This window comes from Eschrichtius robustus, chromosome 19, assembly GCF_028021215.1.
Source record: "Eschrichtius robustus isolate mEscRob2 chromosome 19, mEscRob2.pri, whole genome shotgun sequence".
In the NCBI taxonomy this organism is placed as follows: domain Eukaryota; kingdom Metazoa; phylum Chordata; class Mammalia; order Artiodactyla; family Eschrichtiidae; genus Eschrichtius; species Eschrichtius robustus.
In genome coordinates, this window is record NC_090842.1 from 28,893,424 (window position 1) to 28,912,555 (window position 19,132).

Genomic DNA, 19,132 nt, shown 5'->3' on the forward strand with positions numbered 1-19,132 from the left:
GAGGCCTGAGGGAGATGATCTATGCAAAAGCTCCAGGCCGAGGGGAAGCACTTGATAAGGCGGACTTGGAGCAGGGGTGGATGGCTCCACCTCTCCCGTCACAGAGTGGGCAAGAGCCTTCTGCGGACACGACGCTTTACTCAGCGTTTTCCAAGGAGCTGGGCAGCTGTGGGAGGGTCTGGGGCCTCAGGGCTGCTGGGTCAGGGAATTCCCCAAAGCTGGGGGGGCGCTGGGTTGTGTGGGGCTCCCTCCCACCCCAAGGCCTGTCTCCAAATTGTTCAGAAACGACTGACACTCAGGGTCTCATAGTGGACGGACACCCCATGTGAGAGAATGGAAAACCGAGGGGAAGTGGGTTCACCTAAATGTCACACGGTTGGCATTTTGGGTGGAATCACTCTTTGCTGTGGACCTGTCCGGTGGGGTGTTTAGCAGCATCCCAGGCCTCTACTCGCTAAATGACAGTAGCAATCCCGCCCCCCGCCCCTGGAGGTGACAGCCAAAAATGTCTCCAGAAGTCACCAAATGTCACACTGCCCCTCAGAACCACTGCCCCAGAGCACACGGGGAGCAGAACTGTGGTCCCCAGGCCCCCAACTGCTCATCCCACCTAAAAATGGCCTTGGCAGCCACCACTCTCCCTTAGGCCCTGTCAGAGTCCTGAAGATGCTGCCTGGGAAGCGGGGCGGGGTCTGCAGCCAAGGGGAGAAGATCAGCCAGCTTTGTTGGCCCACAGGACAAATTTTGCCTTGACCACCTGCCTTATGCATCCCTTCCTGCACACATGGAGGAACAGGGGAGGGGAGGGAGAAGGACTCCGGGCAGTCCATTGCCACGGCCGGGAGGTGGGGGTGGGGGGTGACTCAAAATGGGCAGGGGGACCAGGTTCCCACGCCAAGGAGGCTCCGAGATCAACCACAGGGTCACCCGTCAGCCCGAGCATGTATGGCTTGAGGACACCTCAGAGGCTTGGGGCGGGGAGAGTAGAATCGAGGGTCGGGGAGGGGGTTAAGGAAGCCCAGGACAGATGGGGCACAGGTGCTGATGCCTGGGAGCCCCTGGACCCCCACCCCACCCCAGCAAGGCCCTTCTCTCTCCTGCACCTTGATTCTATTCTTGTTAATCTCCTCATCCGAGATCTTCCAGGGGCAGTCCCGCCTCATCTCGGTGACCGTGGCCTCGTCTTTGAAACCATCATTCAGGCGGAAGGGCGCAATCATGTCCTCAAACCGCTTGGTGCTGGGGACAGAGAGAGCAAGTGAGACCGGGTGAGATGCCCGTTTCCAGGGGAACCAGGTCCTCAGAGGCAGATGGAAGTGGGTGCCACGGGGACATACATTTCAGGCTGAAACCCATTCTGACGCTGCCTTTTACATCAAAGCAGCCTCTGTGTTGAATTCAGCGCTGACGGGTGGGTCTGACTTTCAACAGAACTTCCGCAAGTCGTCCACGAAGACCAACCTGTGATCCACCTCCACGCACCTGTCCGTCCCCCAGGTATTTACTGAGCACTATTCTGTGCCAGGCTCTGTGCTACACAACAGTGAACAAACCAGACAACATACCCCATCCTCACAGAGCTCACGGTCTGCTGGGCGACAAATAAGCAAATAAATACAGATTGGAAGTATTATGAAGGCACAAACTGAGTACCGGGATGGGGACTAATTGGGCAGGAAGACCTCCCTGGACCCAAGGATGCCCGTCCTTCTGAAGCCAGCTATGCACAGGGCAGGGGCTGCTGGAGCAAACAGAACTGAAGGTGCAAAGGCCCTGAGGCAGAAGCATGCTTGGGCTGTTTGAGGAGCAGCGAAGGAGCCCGTGTGTCCAGAGCAAGGCAAGTGCAGGGGAGAATGGGATGCCAACAAGTGTAAGTCAGGTAAAGGAGAAAGAGCCAGCAAAGGATGCTGAAAGAAGGACCACAGAGGTAGGTGGGAACCAGGAGAGGGTGGCATCTTAGAAGCCAAAAGAAGGAGTGTTTCAAGAAGGATCGCTGTGCCAAATGCCGCTGAGAGGCAGAGAAAGATGAGGACAGCAGTGGGCTCTGCGGATCTGGTGGTGCGGAGGTCACGGCCGAGGCTGGAGAGAGTGATTTCAGTGGAGCAGTGGGAGGGCAGCCAGACTGGAGTGAGCTGGAGAATGAGGGATGGGGAGGAAGCAGCCACAAAGAGTGTAGCATCACTTTGGAGAAGGTTGGCTGTGCAAGGGAGGAGAGAAATGGTCCAGGAGGTGGAGGCAGATGCAGGGGCAAAGGGGGGTTTAAAGATAATATGTGCTGGATGGGGTCTGCATGCTGGCTTGCGCTATCCTCTCCACTGAGGAAGGTCTTCCCCCATCTCTGTTCACAGCCTTTCTCAAGGCTCTGCTCCTCCACCAGCAGAGACGACCTTTCCTCCTGTGCATTCTGGTCCCTGTCTGCAGCATTCTGATGGCTCTTGATGTCCTCCCTACACCTAAGCCGGGGTAAACCCTGCAGGGTAGGGCTGCAATGTACTCACCTCTGCCCCTGCAGCTCAAGCACAGCCCTGAGAGAATGGGAGAGTCAGGATATCCATCACTATTAAATAGTTCCTTTCTTCTTGATTTCCTTCCCTCTCCAGGTAAACAAGGGCTAAAGAGGTCAGGACAGACCTTACTTTATGGAGAAGGTAGAGTCCTGGAAAACCTCACGTAGACAGATTGACATAAAGCAATCCTATTGTAAATGTCTTCTTTTAAGAATATAAAATTGAATCATTAGGAAAGTAAATCATCCCTTCTGGCCCCACAATTGAGCCCTGATACAAATTCACACAGGAATTTGCTTAAAGTCCGCTCACTTGCCATTGCATGGGCGGGCAGGGGGAGTGGTCCCTCAGACCATTCGATATCTTCCCCCTTCCAAGTGCCAGTGGGTTAATATAACATCAGGGGCCACAGCTGCCATATTTCTGCCTCAGGGCCTTTGCACTTTCTGTTCTGTTTGCTCCAGCACCCCTCAGCCCCGTGGAGGGGACGTGCCTCTGCCATGGCCCCTGCAGAAGGAGCTACCCTCTAGCTGTGTATTTCAGCGCATATGATTCTGCCATTCCTGGCCACTGCCAACTGGACCAAAGGTAGCCAAGAAATAGGCCTTCCAGTGGCCTTTACCTTAGCTTGGCAGGAAGGGATGAGCTGGGCCAGTCACAGTCGCTTTTTCAGGCACTTAAATTAAGCAATGCCCAGAGAAGGAAGGAGGCAGCTTGTAGCGGATTGGGACTGCAGGGAAAGGTCGAGATGCAGAAAGAGCTCAGAAGCTACAAGCAGGGAGAAGCCACAAATCCAGCATTGATTGATCATCGACTCTGGGCTGGGCGCCGAGTTAAGCATGTTACACAGATTGTCTAAGACAGTGGTTTTCAAAGTGAGGTGCCTGCACCAGCACCGGAGAGCTTGTTATAATTGCACATTCTCAGGCCTTACCCCAGACTTACTAACTCAGAATCTTGGGGGTAGGACCCCCAAGCTGTGTTTTCACAAACCCTCCAGGTGATGCTGATGTTTGAGCACCACTGCTTTATGAAAACAATCCAGGGGTTGGAGAAAACTGAAGAAAACCAGTGTAGGTAAAATCAGCCTTCTGTGAATAGCAAGCAGCCTGGGCTCCTGAAGTGTGAAGCTGGAGACTCCCTCAGCCCCCAGGTCTGTGGGGTAGGTGGGGGGGTCCCTGGCAGATGAAACACCGGCTTCTGCTCGAGGGGCAGAATAGCCATGATGTGCACCAGTAAGAGCTTCAAAAACACTTGGTGTGTGAAAAGCATAAATGTGAACATTCTTCGGCCTCCCGCCCAGGTGTGTTTCTGGCAAAGACCACAGCTCTGATATGCAAAGGACCAGCAGGCAGGGGGAAGAAACACGAACAGAAATTAACGGCTGCACACTCGACCCTTCCTCTTTCTTTCCATGAGCCCAGTCTAGGTGGGGGCAGGAAGGACCATGTCCTTGCCCTTGGCTCACCAGAAAGGGCCGACCCTTCTGCCTGGAACCCCCAACACAGAAGACTCACTGCTCAGCCCGCGGCTTCTGGTTGATGTCGGGAAGGATGTGAACTTCGTGGAATCCCAGCCGGAACTTGCTCAGCAGAGAAATGATCCTGGGAGATGGAGATTTTTTTTTTTTTAATGTATTCATTCATTCAATGAGTTTTTATTGAGCTCCTGTGGAGGATATAGCAGCAAGCAAAAAAAACCCTGCCCTCGGGGAGTTTACATTCTAACCTGGGAGGAGGGCAGACAATAAATGAATATTGATAAAGCAGGTCAGGTGATGATAAGTGACATGGGAAAGGAATTGTCCTAAGTATCTGGTGGCCACCTCCGGACTAGGGCGCCTCACATTTTAATGTCTGAGCACCTGCTGGGGACTGTGTTACAGCGCAGATTCTGATCCAGCTGGTCTGGGCTGGGACCTGGGATTCTGCATCTCTAACCAGCTCCCAGGTTATGTGAGGCTGCTGGTTCACTGGCCACACTTTGAGAAGGAAGGGTCTAAGGGACGGGAGGCCAAATGCAGGAAACTCCTCAGGGTGGCTGAGGAAACAGATAACACACATGAACTAAGTACAGAACCTGGAGCAGCAAGCCAGAGGGCCCTGACTTTGCATCCACAGGGAGGAGACGCCAACTGTGGTTTGCGGCAGTCAGGGAAGGCTTCACAGAGGAGTTGGTGATCTGGCTGGATGCTGAATGCTGGGTAAGACTGTTATAGGCCAAAGAGGGTGTCCACACTGGAATCACCCAAGGAGCCTTCTAAATAGTACACGTGCCTCGGCCCTAGCCCGCCCATTGCATCAGAATCCCGGGGCAGGACACAGCGTTGGTGATGCCCCAGGACTAGTTGGTGGGGAGTGAGCACCCCAGGAGGGGAGTCCAAATGACCAAAGACATGGGGGTGCAGGGGATGGAATGGGAGCAGTGAGGGGCTGCCTGGGGTGGTGTGGAGCACGCTAGGGGACAAAAAGGAGACAAGCCCGAAGGAGCAGGCTGGGGCCCAGCTGTCAAGCCACTGCTGGTCCCTAAACTTGGGAGTGAACTCAGGAAAGCAGAGCTGTGGGCAAACATCTTGGTGTGCAGTGCTGGTTGGCAGGCCTGGGCAGGGCCTGGGTGGAGGCAGTCATGAAGAAGGCAGAGGACGTGGCCTGGTCCAGAGTCAGCTGGGAGGCAGAGGAGATTTCACACCCTTTGCTTGAAAGACATCCTGTGACCCCACAGTGCTGCAGCCTTGAACTAAACTAAACCTGCTGAACCCAGCTTTCAGTCGGAGCTGGAACAGGAAGCCGAGAGGGCAAAGCAGCCTTTGAGGTGTGTTTACCTTTTGGAGAGCACAGGGAAGCGGATGCTGCGTCTCCCAGGCAATGCTCCCCTCTGCATTGCTGAGAAGGGCCCTCCGGTAGAGAGGTCCTCAGTGGGGGGTGAGGACGAGATGGGATTGCTGGTCGCCCTTAACTCATGCAGTGGGTGATTCAGAAGGGGTCGTGGGGATGTGGTCCTGGCATAGGACTAAAGTGGCACAAGCCACGGGGTCCTGACCCTGGGGCGTCATGGCAGGCACTAAAGGCTGGGCAGGGTTTTCTCTCTGGTTAATTAACTGCATGATTTGAGGCAAGCCACCCACCCCATCCTTCCCAGCCCGGCTGCACCCTCCAGCAGTCCTCCATCCTACGACCTTAGACCTCACTTGACCTTGCTCTAAAGCAGCAGGTGCCCAAATCTAGGCACACATGTGCCACCTGCCCAATTCCTGCCACCTCCACACCTGTGTACCTGCCTACTAATTACTTCCTTCTCAGCTTAAGTCAACTCACATCCTTACTTAGATACATCTTGAAAGGAAATTGTCATCACAATTTAAACAGAACACCAGCGTCTCTTGCCAGAAAGACGTGACCAATAAAGCCAGTAAACCAACGTCACTAAATTCTGGTGGATGCCATTTCCTGCCAAGCACTCCAGCCAGGCCTGCTTCCTCTTGTTTAGACAGAGAATCAGCCACAGAATTGGAGAATTAAGTCACTTCTCACCAAGAGATTCTTCAGGATTTGCTGCCCCTTATCCTGGCCACTGAAGTCACCTCTGGTCTCACCACGGGCAGCAACCCAAGCTTGGGGGGACGTTGCCCTGAAAGATTCTAAGCCCCTCCTCATTCCTGAGGAGGAGGGGCCTTCTCCATCCTTCATTTCACACAAATCTTGAGGTTTGTGGGTTTAAAATTTAACAGCTCTCCCTGTCATGGCCGGGACTAGGGCATGTGCATCTTATTAAAGGGGGACAGGACACCAAAACCACCTCTGAAATGGGGAGAAACCTGCTCCTGCCCACAGCTTCCTCACCACGGCTGTGACCTGAGAGGGGCAAGCCCCCGGCGGCAGTGGAGGAGGGCGGGGCAGGGGGGCATGCGGGGGCAGGCTGGGGTAGCGCTGGGATGACACCTACCGGTCCCGCGTGACCCACACAGTGCCCCTCACTTACGCCTTTCTCTCCTGGTCCAGCCTGTTGATCTGGCCCCCCACGAACACGCGGGTCCTGCATTTATTCCATCTCTTCTTGCGGCCGAGGAGATAGGGTATGAGGAGGGTGAGGCCTGGCAAGTAGGGTCTCATGAGTCAAGAGGAAAATGCTCTCAGGATCCAGCCCTCTCTGAGTTCCCACCCCGCTCTGCCACTAGCAAACCCCTTCCCCTCTCTGGACCTCAGTGTACCCACCTCTGTAATGAGTGTGCCAGACTAAACCAGGGGTGAAACACTGGGCTCTGTGGGCTGGGGTTTATTTGGCCTGCACGATGCTTTTAAATAAGTGAGCTGGCATTTAATAATTGGGATATTTCACACGTAAATCTAGATCGCTGTCACTTATCACTGTGTAATACACAAATGACCTCACTACTCTGTGCCTCAGTTTCCTTATTTGTAAAGGGGGTTAATAATCGTTCCTACCTGGGGATTGCATTAGGTTAACCCATGCAAGCACTTAGTGTCAAGCATACAGTAAGTGCCCATTCAATACTATCTATCACATCCTATATATAATAGGATATATCTTACAGGAACAGAACATTTTCTCTGTATCTAGGACTCAATCAAGGGTGGGAACAATAAAGCTGAGAATGATATGCTTTAAGAAAAATGGGAGAGAGTGTTTTTCTTTGGGAAGTGAAGAATATCCCTACAGCTTTCCTGTGCACCAGGCCATCTCTCCCATTTATGTCATGTGCCTGTGACCCCAAGGGCCTGTCCAGTCTGAAGGTTCCACCTCATGTTGACCTCAGCTGCTCCCCTAAGTCTCCCATGTTATAGTTGAAAAGCATGGGGCCAAGAGAGGGGCCCAGCCAGGCTCCTGTGAGCCCAGTGGTGGGCCCAGGGGCCCCTATTTCCCTTTGCTGGGCTCCAAGGTCCCACCAGAAACCTTGTCGAGAGTGACCAGGAAGGGCATGCTGAAAGAGTAAGCCATAGAGGGGAGACGGCCGGCGGGGAGCCGGTGTCCTGGGGGCGCTGACCTCCATCGTCGAATAGCCAGTAGATGTCGATGGTCTTCTTTCCCTGCTCCGACTGGAAGATGGTGCTGGCCTGCTCCTCCTGCACCAGGGCCTCGGGGTCCACTGCAGGAGCAGAGGGGCAGGTCACGTGGGAGCACAGCCCATCCAAATACCCGAGTGTGTCTGGAAACAGAGCGAGCTGCCCTGGGAGGTGGGCTTGCCGTCACCGGGGCTGTGCACGCGGTGGCCGGAAGCCCCTGCTGCAGGCATGCACTGGGGGACTGGCCTGGAGCACCGCCAATGGGCCCTCCTGATGCCGAGACTCCGGGAGCAGGGACCCGGGATGGGCAGGGCTGGGATGCGCCCCTCCCCTGCTCCCAGCTTCTCTCTCCTGGGATTCTGGTTGGCACTGGGGGGTTGGAGCTATTCTCTTAAAAACTCCACTGTGCCCCTCACAGATGCGCACAGGATGCCCCCAGCTCCTGCACTGCAGGTTCCCCTGCCTGCCAGAGAATCGCTGCCCCTCCCGGTTGGAGCCTGGCCAGGGGGGCCTCGGAGGGGTTGGGACTTGGGCCCCAGAGCCCACTGGGTGGGGGTCCCACGATGCCTGGACACTGAATTCTCCAGCAGGGCTGGCAGTCTTTATCCTGCTCCCCTCCCACCCCCCGACGCCCTTTTGCTTAATCCCAGGGGTCTCAGGCGCCACTGTCACGAGCAAAAACCTCCTGCCCTTGCCCAAGTTCCCCGGCGGCCCATCGCTAGCTGCTCCCAGGGTGAGCGCTCCCTGAGCCTCTGAGTCGGTGGGACTGACCCGTGCCGGAGACAGACGGCCTGGCTCCACTGGCTCTGGCTTCCTTGCCATCCTCCACTGGGTCAAACACGGGGTTAACTGCAAAAAAGGGGGAGCTCTGTTCCCAGGCTCTCCTGCCTGGGGCCCTTCCGGGCTCCCCCTTACCCTGGGAAGAAGGTCCTGACTCTCAGCTTCCACAGATCTGCCCTCTGCCTCCTTTCACGCTTCGGCCCCACCCCGGCTTCCTTCTGCTGCTCAGACAGGCTACGCTCCTTCCCACCAGGCCTCAGTGGTGGGTGGCGCGGTGAGTGGCCCCTGGGCCGGGAGCCCTCTTTCCCCAGCCCTCCCCTTCTAGCCACAAGCCCCCTCCTCAGAGAGGCCCTCCTGCCCGCATGCCCTGTGTTGGCCTCCTCAGGACGCTATCGCTGCCTGAAGTGAGTCCTGGGTCCGTGCGTTTCCCGCCTGAATGTCAGCTCCTCAAGGGCAGACTCTGTTTTGTTCCCTGCTGCACGCCCAGCGCCTAGAGCAGCCCCGGTCAGGAGTGTGGCCACTGCTCTGTAAATTCTGGTTGCATAAATATTCAGTGAACTGCTGCTGGGTGCCAGGCATGCCCTCGGTGACCCGGATGAACAAGACCCAGGCCAGCCTGTGGCGTTCACACCTCTCGGTTCCCTCAGCACCGCCTCCCCATTTGTCTTCATATGCGTTCTTTCTTTCACACCTCTAAAAATTACTCATTCAGATCTGCCTGTTTACATGTGACTTTAAATGTAACACACATCCCTACTCAGTGCCCCAATCTTGGTCCTGGAGACCAAAACACCCAGTTTTCATGGCCTTTCTGGGTGTGTTTTCATACTCTGTTGCCTTTACGTGACCCTCTCTCACCCCTCTTTTCCTTTTTCCTGGCTATTAGATCCTCTTTATACCACCTGGTTACAAAAGTTCTCATCATGATTCGGGGACCTCTGAGGTCCAGTTCTGGTTCTGGCCCCAGCTGGAAGCAAGACCTTGAGCTCGTCACATCCCCTTTCCGGACCTCGGTTTCTCCATTTAGAAACCTGATGATCTCCATCAAAAGCTGACTTTCTAGGAGTCTGTGACCTTTTATTTACTAATTTCCCCCTGTCTTCCCTGTACCACTTTAAAAAAATGGGTTCTAGAACTTCCTGATATCCTGCTCTGTTTTTGACGGGGTGTCAAGAAGGTGGGGTGTGGACTCACTGTGCGCCTGCATCACCTTCGAGATGTTGAGCCCCTCACGCATCCTCATGACACACACACTGTAGTTGAAATCAAAAGCGTCGCTGGAAAGAGAGGAGGTGGGGTCAGCCTCCCCTTGACCCCAGCCCCCAGCCCCCAGCCCCCAGGAGGCCAGGTGTCTAGAGCTGACCCTGCCTCCCCCCATACCCTTCCTCCTCTCTGGGCCTCAGTCTCCCCATCTGTATAATGTGCAGGCAGGACTGGAAAGGCCCCCAGGACCCCTCTAGCTCTACCGTCTGTGGCACTATGGATCCTACAGACCCTGTACTTGGGGAAAACTGAGTCAGGCCAGTCTTAGGGCCAGGCCCTGTCCTCCTGATACATGCGGCTGCTCCTCACAACTCTGCCAACAGAGGTGGGGATGGGAATTACTCTCTCCATTTGACAGATGCAAAACCTGAGTTTTAGGGAGTAACTTGCCCATGACACACAACTAAGGAAGTGGCCAACTGGGATTAGAATTAAATAGCTGAGGCTGGAAACCCTGAGGACAGGTATGCACACAAGACTGGCCTCGCTCATGAAGACATCAATAGGTTGTCTATATAAATGTCTATAAGGTTCCTACCCCACAAGTATATTTACTGCCTGTTTGACACAGTGCCCAAGAGCCCACCACTAGGGCTAATCTAATAGGCTAAGCACTGCCCTCTCTGGACTCCTTTAATTACACATCTCTGGGACAGGGGCCTTTCAGGCCCCAGCAATTTGGAGTTTCGGCATGTTGAAGCTGGGGGTTCCTGAAAAGCAGGTATACACTGCCTCCTGTTGTAATTTTGTTAGAGGCAGTGAGATGCACTGCTCAGAGTCATACAGCTGGTTCACAGCAGACCTGGAAGCAGGGCCCAGGTCCCCAACACTCAGCCTCGTGTTCTTTAAATGCTCCTGCACACTGCCTCTCTGTACCACGTCAATGCAGAAAACAACTCAGGTAGGCATTTTCTGGACCTTGCACAGCAAGAGCTGAAGGAGAAAGAGTTTGGAGTTAACCCTAAAATCCCTAGGGCATTTATCCCCCTGGTCCCATCTCCCAAGCTTGTCGCCTCCTCGGAGGCCTGGTTTCAGAGGTACCACCTCACAGCTCAAGAGCTGGCCATCTGCAGGTCTTCTGCAGTCCCCAGGTGGACACAAGATTTTCACCTAAAAACCCACATTTTCATCTTCTCTGAAAAACTACATCTAGCAACACCGGGCCCACATTTCTGCCTGGGCACGATTAGCTGGAGCCAAGTAGCAGCTGTTCTCTCCAGTTTGCCACAATCCCCACTGCTCCCTAATACCCACTCTGGGCCCACTTCACTGTGTTACCTGCCTGTTTCTGCTGATCTTGGTGTCTATGACTCACAGGTCAGAGTGGGGAACCCTCAGACTGTCTTTTTCTTCCTCAGCTTCGAACCAGGGGACTCAGCTTCTTACAGTACCCACTGCTTCCCGCTCTACTTCCCAAGGCCCAGGAAACTCCAAAGGCCCAAATTGAGAGACCACAGGCTCTGCCTCCCTCATGCCCTCACTCACTGCAGGATGCCAATGTAGTCTTCCACTGTGGCCGGTTGAGCCGACTGCCAGTTCTTCTTGAACCCGACCACCAGAATGTTGGGCTTCAACCTCCCGAGACCTGCAGCCTGCCGGTGGGGGAGGGGGGAGAGGGGAAGGGGATGAGGTGAGGAACCAGGCCGCAGGCCCCACGGGGCTCTGTTCTGTGACTAGGGTGGGGCTCTGCCTCAGCCCCAGCTGCCCTCTCTGCCATGTCATGGGGGCTTAGGAAACACATCCGCCAGTTCAGGGTCCTGTCCGCCTGGACACACCCATGAGAAAGGTGAAGCTACAGCCAGAGTTATTCCCCTGTGGCCTCTCCAAGCCGGCGGCTGGACTGTCCCATAAGTTCTGGATTATCCCAGCTCCAGCTTCTCTAGTAAATTATTTCTTATAACAAGGGACTTGAATTTGGATGTCAAGCTTGGAGTATTCCTGGGTCATCTAATCCTTACATCTTTTATATTTCTCCTTTTTTTCATGTTAAATTTTTTTTTTACTTTTTGAGGTGAAACTTACATAACAGAAAATCAACCATTTAGAAGTGTATAATTCAGTGGTGCTTAGTATACTTAAAATATTATGCCATCATAACTTCTACCTACTCTCCAAATATTTTTATAATCCCAAAAGGAGACCTCGCATGCTCTTTTTTTTTAATTTTGAGAAATATTGAAAAGGATTCCCCTATGTTGACTCAGAATTAACAACTGTTATTTTATTCATGCATCCCATTTTACAAATGAGAAAACTGAACAGTAAAATGAATTGCCCAGTGGAATGTTCTAGAACTTGATCTGACTGGTGGTTTCACAGCACTGAGCAGTGTCTGCATATGTAAACATTTATCAAACTATACACTATTTCAGTTTGCTGTGTATTAATTATATCTCAAAAAAACCAAAATCACAAAATGTGTCATCAGATCCCACAGGCCTCCAAGGCAGTTTCCCCAGGCCCTGGGCACTTTGAGAAAGTGCCCTGAATCAGCACATCTGGAAAGGCAAGAAAGGCGGGACTCCTGTTGCAGCAAAAGGGGCTTCAACTAGCCCCTCACGGCATCCCGCTTTCCAGGTTGTCACACCAACTAGTAAGTCCTGTGAGGAAGCCCCGGGCCTGCGCACCTGCATGAGAATCTGGACACCACTGCGGAGGTCCTCAGCGATAACGTCGGAGTAGAAGGCCTTGATCTTCCTCTTGTTCAGCCACTTGGTGTGCCCGCTGGCGATGAGCCGGAGCTCAGGCATCCTCTGTTTGCGGGGTCCCTGTGGGTGACAGGGGCAGGTGACGTCAGGGATGGCCTTCACCCTCTGACCTGAGACTCAGCCCCTCTCCTGCCCTGGAGGCTGTCCCCTGAGCTCATTGCTGGTTCTCCTTTATGGAATTAGGGGAGGAAAAGCAGAGGAGGAGGGAGAGGGAGGGGTGGAAGGAAGATGGAGGGAGCAGGTGAGAGGCAGGACAGTGTGGGCAAGCCAGGGAGAGGGATGGGGGAGGGAGAGAACCTGCCCTGGGCACCACAGCCCCTCCTGCTGCCCCCGGGGGTGGACCTGGTGCCCAGGGGCTCCTCCAGGAGTACAGCCCCGCCCCCCTGCAGGGGGCACTCACAATGAGCACGTGGCCGCAGATCATCAAGCTGAGATTCCGGGTGAAGGTGCCCACAAAGTCCACCAGGGCCGGGCGGAAGTTGGGGGGCCCCGTGAGCACCAGGCACTGGGGGCTGAGGAGGGGAAGGGAAAAGGGTGTGAGCCGTCAGGACAGAGCTGGGGGTCTGGATGCCAAATACAGGTGCCCCCGGAGTTCCACCACCTCCCAGGACTCCCTTCCTAGGACAGGTGAACCACCCCGTGGTCTTCCCATCTATGATTCCTTTCCAGCTCTCTTGGTGGCCACCACACTGGGTGTCCCTTTTCCTTCCTGCTCAGGCCACCAAATGCTGCATGTGGGCAAACCACCCTCTTGCTGCTCCATCTGGTGCTCCTGCCCTGCCCAGCCCAGCAGGGTGTGAAAAGAATAAAGACTGGGAGTGGGGAGGCCCATCACTTATGAGATCACTGTGTCACTGGGTGGGTGAGTCAGCCTCTGGGTCAAGAGGCAGCCAAGGGCCATGGTCAAGGGCCACGACCAGACTCAGTTGGAGCCGGACAAAATTGGCCACTCACCAGCTGTGTGACCTGGCACCAGTTATTTAACCTCTCTGGGCCTCAGTGTTCTCATCTGTGAATGTGGTTAGTAACTTCATATACCTCAGAGGGTTGTGGTGAGGCTATGTAAGGCACTTTGAGTGGTAATGCAACATAGATACGTCTGATTATTAACATGGTGATCTGTTGGGAAGGGGGTCCTGGGTGCACACTTTTCCTCACTAAAGAGGGGAATCAGCTTCGAAGAGTACTCGGGAGAGGCTCTTCTCAGTCAGTCTCATGATCACAACACCAGAGCACCCTCACCAACACAGGTGGCCCTGTGTATCCGCATCCACAGATTCAACCAAGGGTGGTGGTCGAATCTGTGGATGTGGAACCACGGATACCGAGGGCCAACTATGCTAGGCTTTTTATATAAGGGACTTCAGCATCTGAGGATACTGGTATCTGGGGGATGGGGGTTGGGGGGAGGGGCTGGAACCAATTCCCCGCAGATACTGAGGGACGACTGTATTGCCCTTTGTATTTGTATTGCCCAGAGCATATTCCGCTGTGGAAACTTAGGTACAGAGAAGTCACTGGACTTGTTTGGTCCCCATTGGGCAGTGTCAACCCTGGTCTCCTGACCTGCTGGGCAGTGCTCCTCCACCCTGTTTCCTCTCTGCGAGGGGACCGTGCCCACCATGAGTCTACCGGTCAGGTGACAGGCCTTGGCCTGGAGGCTCCCAGAGCAGGGTCACGGCCAATCCTGCATCCCAGGCAACCCCAAGGCTGCACTCACCGATAGTTCTTGATGTGGTCCTCCACCTCGCTGAGACCCACCGAGTAGCTCAGGGCCAGGTTGTAGGAGCCAGCCTGTACCGAGGAGCCCCAGTTCACCTCTGAGGGGTGTGTGCAAGGTTAGAAGTCATGAGAGAAACCAGACATACATATGTTGACCTTCTTCAGGAACCGAGCACCGTGGGAGCAGGTAGATAGCCTGTAGATCTGTTCCTAACGTTCGCACATGCAATATGGCTACGCATTTAAAAGTTATACATCAAGCTATTGACTCTACAAAATATTCTCCTCCCTTGACGAAAAGATCTTCACAATGACCTGGAAGACCAGGTTCTACTTTAGAGTGCTAGGCTTTCCTGGCATTCTGCATCCCACCCCCACATTGCTGTCACCCTGGGATCCTTGCCTGCATGCGTGTAGACATCCCTGCCCACACGTCCAGGCTTTGACTGGCTGCCCTTCAGTCAGGCAGCCCTCGGTCTGGTGTGCCCACCAGTGGGCCGGCCACTCTCAGGAGGATGGACCTGGGCAGGCAATGTCAGGTCCTGCGTGTCCGGGGTGGTGGTCTAGTAGTAGAGGTGTGGGCTCTGAGTGGGCACACTTCCGGGGGCTCCTCAACCCTTGGGAAGGGATGAGGCTGGAGGACCAGAGGGGGCCCCTTGAGAGCACAGTGCCTGAGGCAGGCCCTCCGGCTGAGCTGACAGGCAGGACAGCTTGGCAGCCTCAGGGCAAGAAGGGACGCCTGACCCCCTGGGCAGCCTGCGACCGCACACCTGGCTTCTTGTAGATCACATAGAGCAGGAGGAAGAGGACCACACCGATGGCGATGAGGGCCGCCCACCAGGTGAGAAGGAACATGATGACCACGGAGATGATCGCCCCAAACAGCGCCGCCCACTTGCTGTAGTAACGGAATGAGGGTCTCCACCCTGGGCGGGGGGCACAGGGCAGGACGTACGCTCAGCACTCCGGAGCCTCCTCCTGGGCCAGCATAGCTGGGCAGGGCCTGGGTGGCAATGCCCGCAGTGCCCAGGGCTGGGGTCCCAGTCTGTGCCCGCCCACCCACCCTGCTTCCTGGGGCTGGGCTTGGAGGCTCTGGTAGGGCCACACACCTGCCTTGACTGGCATCCTGCCGTGTGAACAGGCTACACCAAGGGGGAGGTGTCCAGCTCCGGCCAAATACGGCCACAGGACATCCAACGTCACAGCAGTGCTGGTTTCCGGGGCTCGCACAGAGCCGAGGGTGTGAGATGGAGGGGAAGGACATGACTCTGCCTAGCCTCACACCTGCAGGCCATGCCAGGGCCGCCACTAGTGACAGCCGCTCCACGGCACAACTCCAGGGCACTGTGGTCCATGGTCTAGGGAAAAGGTGGCCCCGGGACCAGCCCACCGGCGATTTGGGGCTAATTAGAAAAAGTCTTCCTTGAGACTCTTTACTGCCATCTGCCAGAAAATTTTCGTAATAAACATACAAATCTATAACATCTATGAGTGGCGCCCCCTGGAGTTGGGCAACGTGCAACCTGCAGCCACCCTGTCTGTGACTGACGATTCTGTTCCCTCTCTGGGGAGTCAGACTCCTGACTCCCTTAAAACTGGTGGAGGAAGGTACTAGAAAAGTCTCTGCACACTTTAAACAGTGCATGAATCCATGTATAGTGTACATTGTAAGTGCTTGACAAAGGATAGCTGTTATTATTGTTATTATATGAACGGTCCCTTTAATTGATTTCAATTTGAGAGGTGACCTTGGTCTGCCCACCTGCATCCATGCCTTCCACTCCCTGCTCCATACCCCAGCCCCAGGTGCCTCCTCCCATGAGGGGGGAGGGTCTTACTTACCGGGTGAGTTGGTGATGGAGGCATGGAAACAGCTGAAATTGATGAGGGCGTAGGAGCACAGGAAGAAGTTGGAGATGATGGGGGCGATGGTGTTGAGCTCAGCTTCAGGGACCCAAGGGAGAGAGGAAACAGTCTACTGGGCAACTCCACCAAGGAGTCCTTGGTACCCTCCCTCTCAGGATAAGGGGACCCCAGATGGGCCACCGAGGCTCAGTGAGTCTCAACTTCCTCATCTGTGAAATGGGTCCATCATTTTGTGAATCTCAAAGTCCAGTGTTTTGTAAACTGTAAACTGCCGGCTCTAAAGAGGATGGAGAGCAGTGTGAGGGTAGATCCCATCAGGCTACGGGATGGCCAAGAACAGTGACTATCACACTTCTTTGTGTGACCACAAATTACAGTAAGAAATACATTTTACAGTGTGACCCAAGACACATGTTCTCTATTCTCTGAAACCTTGAGACTGTATCGCAGTTCCACCCACAATGGAAACCCACTCAAGAACCGGCTCCTTCCCTTCCCTGTCTCACGAGCCCCTGCCCTGCTGCAACCCCTGGCACCCCTAGACACACTTTTGCATGTGAATCCTTGTCTCAGGGCCTGCTTCTGTGGATCCCAAAACAAGACAAACAACTCTTATGTGCCAGGCCTTCTGTACATGAGTCCATTGAATTAACACAAGAGCCTTGCCCCAGAGCATTTGAGATCGTGATCCTCCATCTGAGGTACAGTCAGAACCACCCAGATAAAACGACATCAAACCCGAGGCAGGGGTGGACGGCAGGGTGAGCAGAAAACATCCAGGAACATCTGGGAATGCCAGGCCTGACTAGGTGTTTCCATTCCCTGCTTGTGGCCCTGCTGTCTCTTCATCTGGTGCAGGATCCAGCAGTATCTAGTGTCCAGAAAGGTTCCCTTGAGTGGAAGTGGCTAGACCATTGGGTTATGTCTCATGGCTTGGTGATGCCAGCCTAAGTATTATAGCAGGGATTCAGCTGTGGCAGGAAGGTACCCCCCAGCCTGGGGAGGTTCACCAACAGCTGATCCTGACCCCATTCCTGTATAGGGAGCAGGGACCAGGGGTCATCATGCCAAGGCACGGTGATTGCCCTTGCTTAGTAGGGCAACCTCTCTCCTAGCAAGTTCCGCCTCATTGGCTAAGTAAATCAGGAAGTACTGGGGAGTGTGCACACATGTGTGTGCGTATATGAATGCATGTGTATGTGTGTGTGTGTGTGTGTGTGTGATATACACACATGGTCTCTTCCTGCCCATCCGTGACACACCCTCTATGCATTATTACTCTCATTTTTCAGATGAGGAAACTGAGGCTCTAGGAGGTGAAGTGATTTTTTCCAAGGTCACACAATTGGCATATGGCAAAGCCAGGATAGAAAGTCAATCTAATTAACTGATTAACTGGAATCTTTCTCCTAAGGCATCCCCTACCTTGGAGCCCAAGGGATCCAGCAGCTCAAGATCTGAGAAATGAGGTTGGTCTAGGTTCTACACCTACAGAGATAGTGATCCAGCTGTTTGTACCAGCTCCCAAGGAGGAATCAGTCAGCTTGTCCTGTGCTCCCAACGTGCTCCTGGGGGCTAGTTCAGACCTGGGGAGGGAGGTCCCAGCTGCCAGGACACAGGAATGCAGAACCAGGGAAAGCATGTCGGGCCCTGTCCCCATGGCCCTCACGGCTGGCCGGGAGAGGTGGCAGCCCTGCGTACCCTGCGGCCACTCACCGATGATGATGAAGGCCACAGCAATGGCATAGGCCAGCAGGTAGCTGCGCAGTGGCTCATTGTTCTTGCCATAGCCTTTGCCGAAGAAGCCGATCAGTGGGTACAGCTGGTCTATGCACAGGCACTGTGGGCACAGGACGACAGGCTCACCCCCTGGCTGGCACCTGCCCCATCCCCTCCCCTGTGGTCACCTGGACCCCAGGCCCTGCTTGCTCTCTCCATGACCTCAGCAGGGCACTTCCTGAACTGGGTCTCGGCTTCTGTCTTTTGAAAGGGGACTGATCTCCTGCCCTCCCCACCTCACCACGAAGACTGAAAGGGCAAAAAGGGGCTGATCACATCAGAGGGAAACTGGGAGGGGGGCTGCAAACGGGGTGCCAGGCTGCACCACTGGGAGGGAGTGAGGGGTGGGAAAGGCAGCTGCTCTTCAAAGCTCGGCACAGGAAGGGGCTGCTTCCTGCAAGCGTTTGCTTTACTAGCTCCTTTTCCTTCAGTCTAGACACCGGGTCACATGACTCCTCCAGGCCTTTGTGGCAGTCACCTGGGGCCTCCTGCACCTGGCCTCCTAGACACTCCCGCCCCCTCTGCAGCCTCACCTGGAAAACTTTGGCGGCAGAGACGAGACAGGCCAGGGCTGAGGAGAGGGTGGCCCCAAAGATGCCGGCCGTGATCAGGGGTGCGAAGCCCGACACCATGCTCATGGTCTGCAAGGACATGGGGTTCGGGCCCCCATGGTGAGGGGTGGGGCCCAGAGCCCCCACCCAGGGCACCCCAGTCCCCGCTGCAGGCAGGGGCTGAGTCTGGGAGCTGCCACCTGAGTCTGCAACCCTCACTGGGGACCCAGTGCTCACCAGGTCAGGAACTGGGCCCAGGCCCCTACCTGAAGCTCTTTTCCCAAGCCTGGGGCCAGCCCCCCAAACCTTGTCTACCCCAGCCCAGTCCAGCCTCCACCCGGCCCTCCCTGCATCTGGCAGGGCCGCGCGTACCTGGTAGTGGTTGATGAGGCCGTAGCGGCAGCTGTGCTGCTGGGCGCACTCGGTAAAGTTCCAGCCGTATCCACAGGCCAGCCCCTCGCAGGCGCCTGAGCCGGGGGTCACCGTGTCATTCAGGATCCCGGAGGCATCTCGAACCACACAGGAGCCTGAGGAGGAAGGAGGGCGTGGGGAGGCCTCCTTTCCCTCCTCTCTCCTCCCCTCCCACCCCGAAAACACCAGACACTTGTGCAGAGGGCGACACCCTGCTGATGGGCCAGCTCTTCCTTTACTTTATGATGATAATAATAATAATGATGATGATGACGATGACGATGATTTTAGCTACCATGCAGGAGCACCTCCGATGTGCCAGGCCCTGCGTCAAGGACTTTAAACACTCTGGGGAAACAGGTATTACTATTACTTTTATTGTCATTGCCGTTCTACAGAGGCACAGGGAGCTTAAGTGACCTAAGGTCACAGTGTCCTCCTTAAAGTGGAGAACTGGATCTCAGGCCCTACGTGGCTATGACCTGGGCCGTGTCCCTTGGCCGTCTGTGAGCAGCTCATCTCAC

The 19,132-nt window shown here is 54.9% G+C and overlaps 1 protein-coding gene across 3 annotated transcripts in view; it reads right to left on the reverse strand.

The window, feature by feature from the left end:
- The window catches only part of SLC12A3 (solute carrier family 12 member 3), a 44,400-nt gene that overhangs the window by 13,516 nt on the left and 11,752 nt on the right, over positions 1–19,132 (reverse strand). For all 3 annotated transcript variants that reach the window (XM_068527454.1, XM_068527453.1, XM_068527452.1), the window contains exons 10-24: positions 18,570–18,724; positions 18,180–18,287; positions 17,584–17,707; positions 15,844–15,945; positions 14,772–14,927; positions 14,000–14,099; positions 12,680–12,791; positions 12,199–12,339; positions 11,057–11,163; positions 9,503–9,585; positions 8,300–8,377; positions 7,510–7,611; positions 6,486–6,597; positions 4,025–4,111; positions 1,104–1,239 (exon numbers count right to left, since the gene is read on the reverse strand). In XM_068527454.1, coding sequence (XP_068383555.1) covers positions 1,104–1,239; positions 4,025–4,111; positions 6,486–6,597; positions 7,510–7,611; positions 8,300–8,377; positions 9,503–9,585; positions 11,057–11,163; positions 12,199–12,339; positions 12,680–12,791; positions 14,000–14,099; positions 14,772–14,927; positions 15,844–15,945; positions 17,584–17,707; positions 18,180–18,287; positions 18,570–18,724 — 1,703 coding nt within the window. The remainder of the gene's footprint in view (positions 1–1,103; positions 1,240–4,024; positions 4,112–6,485; positions 6,598–7,509; positions 7,612–8,299; positions 8,378–9,502; positions 9,586–11,056; positions 11,164–12,198; positions 12,340–12,679; positions 12,792–13,999; positions 14,100–14,771; positions 14,928–15,843; positions 15,946–17,583; positions 17,708–18,179; positions 18,288–18,569; positions 18,725–19,132) is intronic.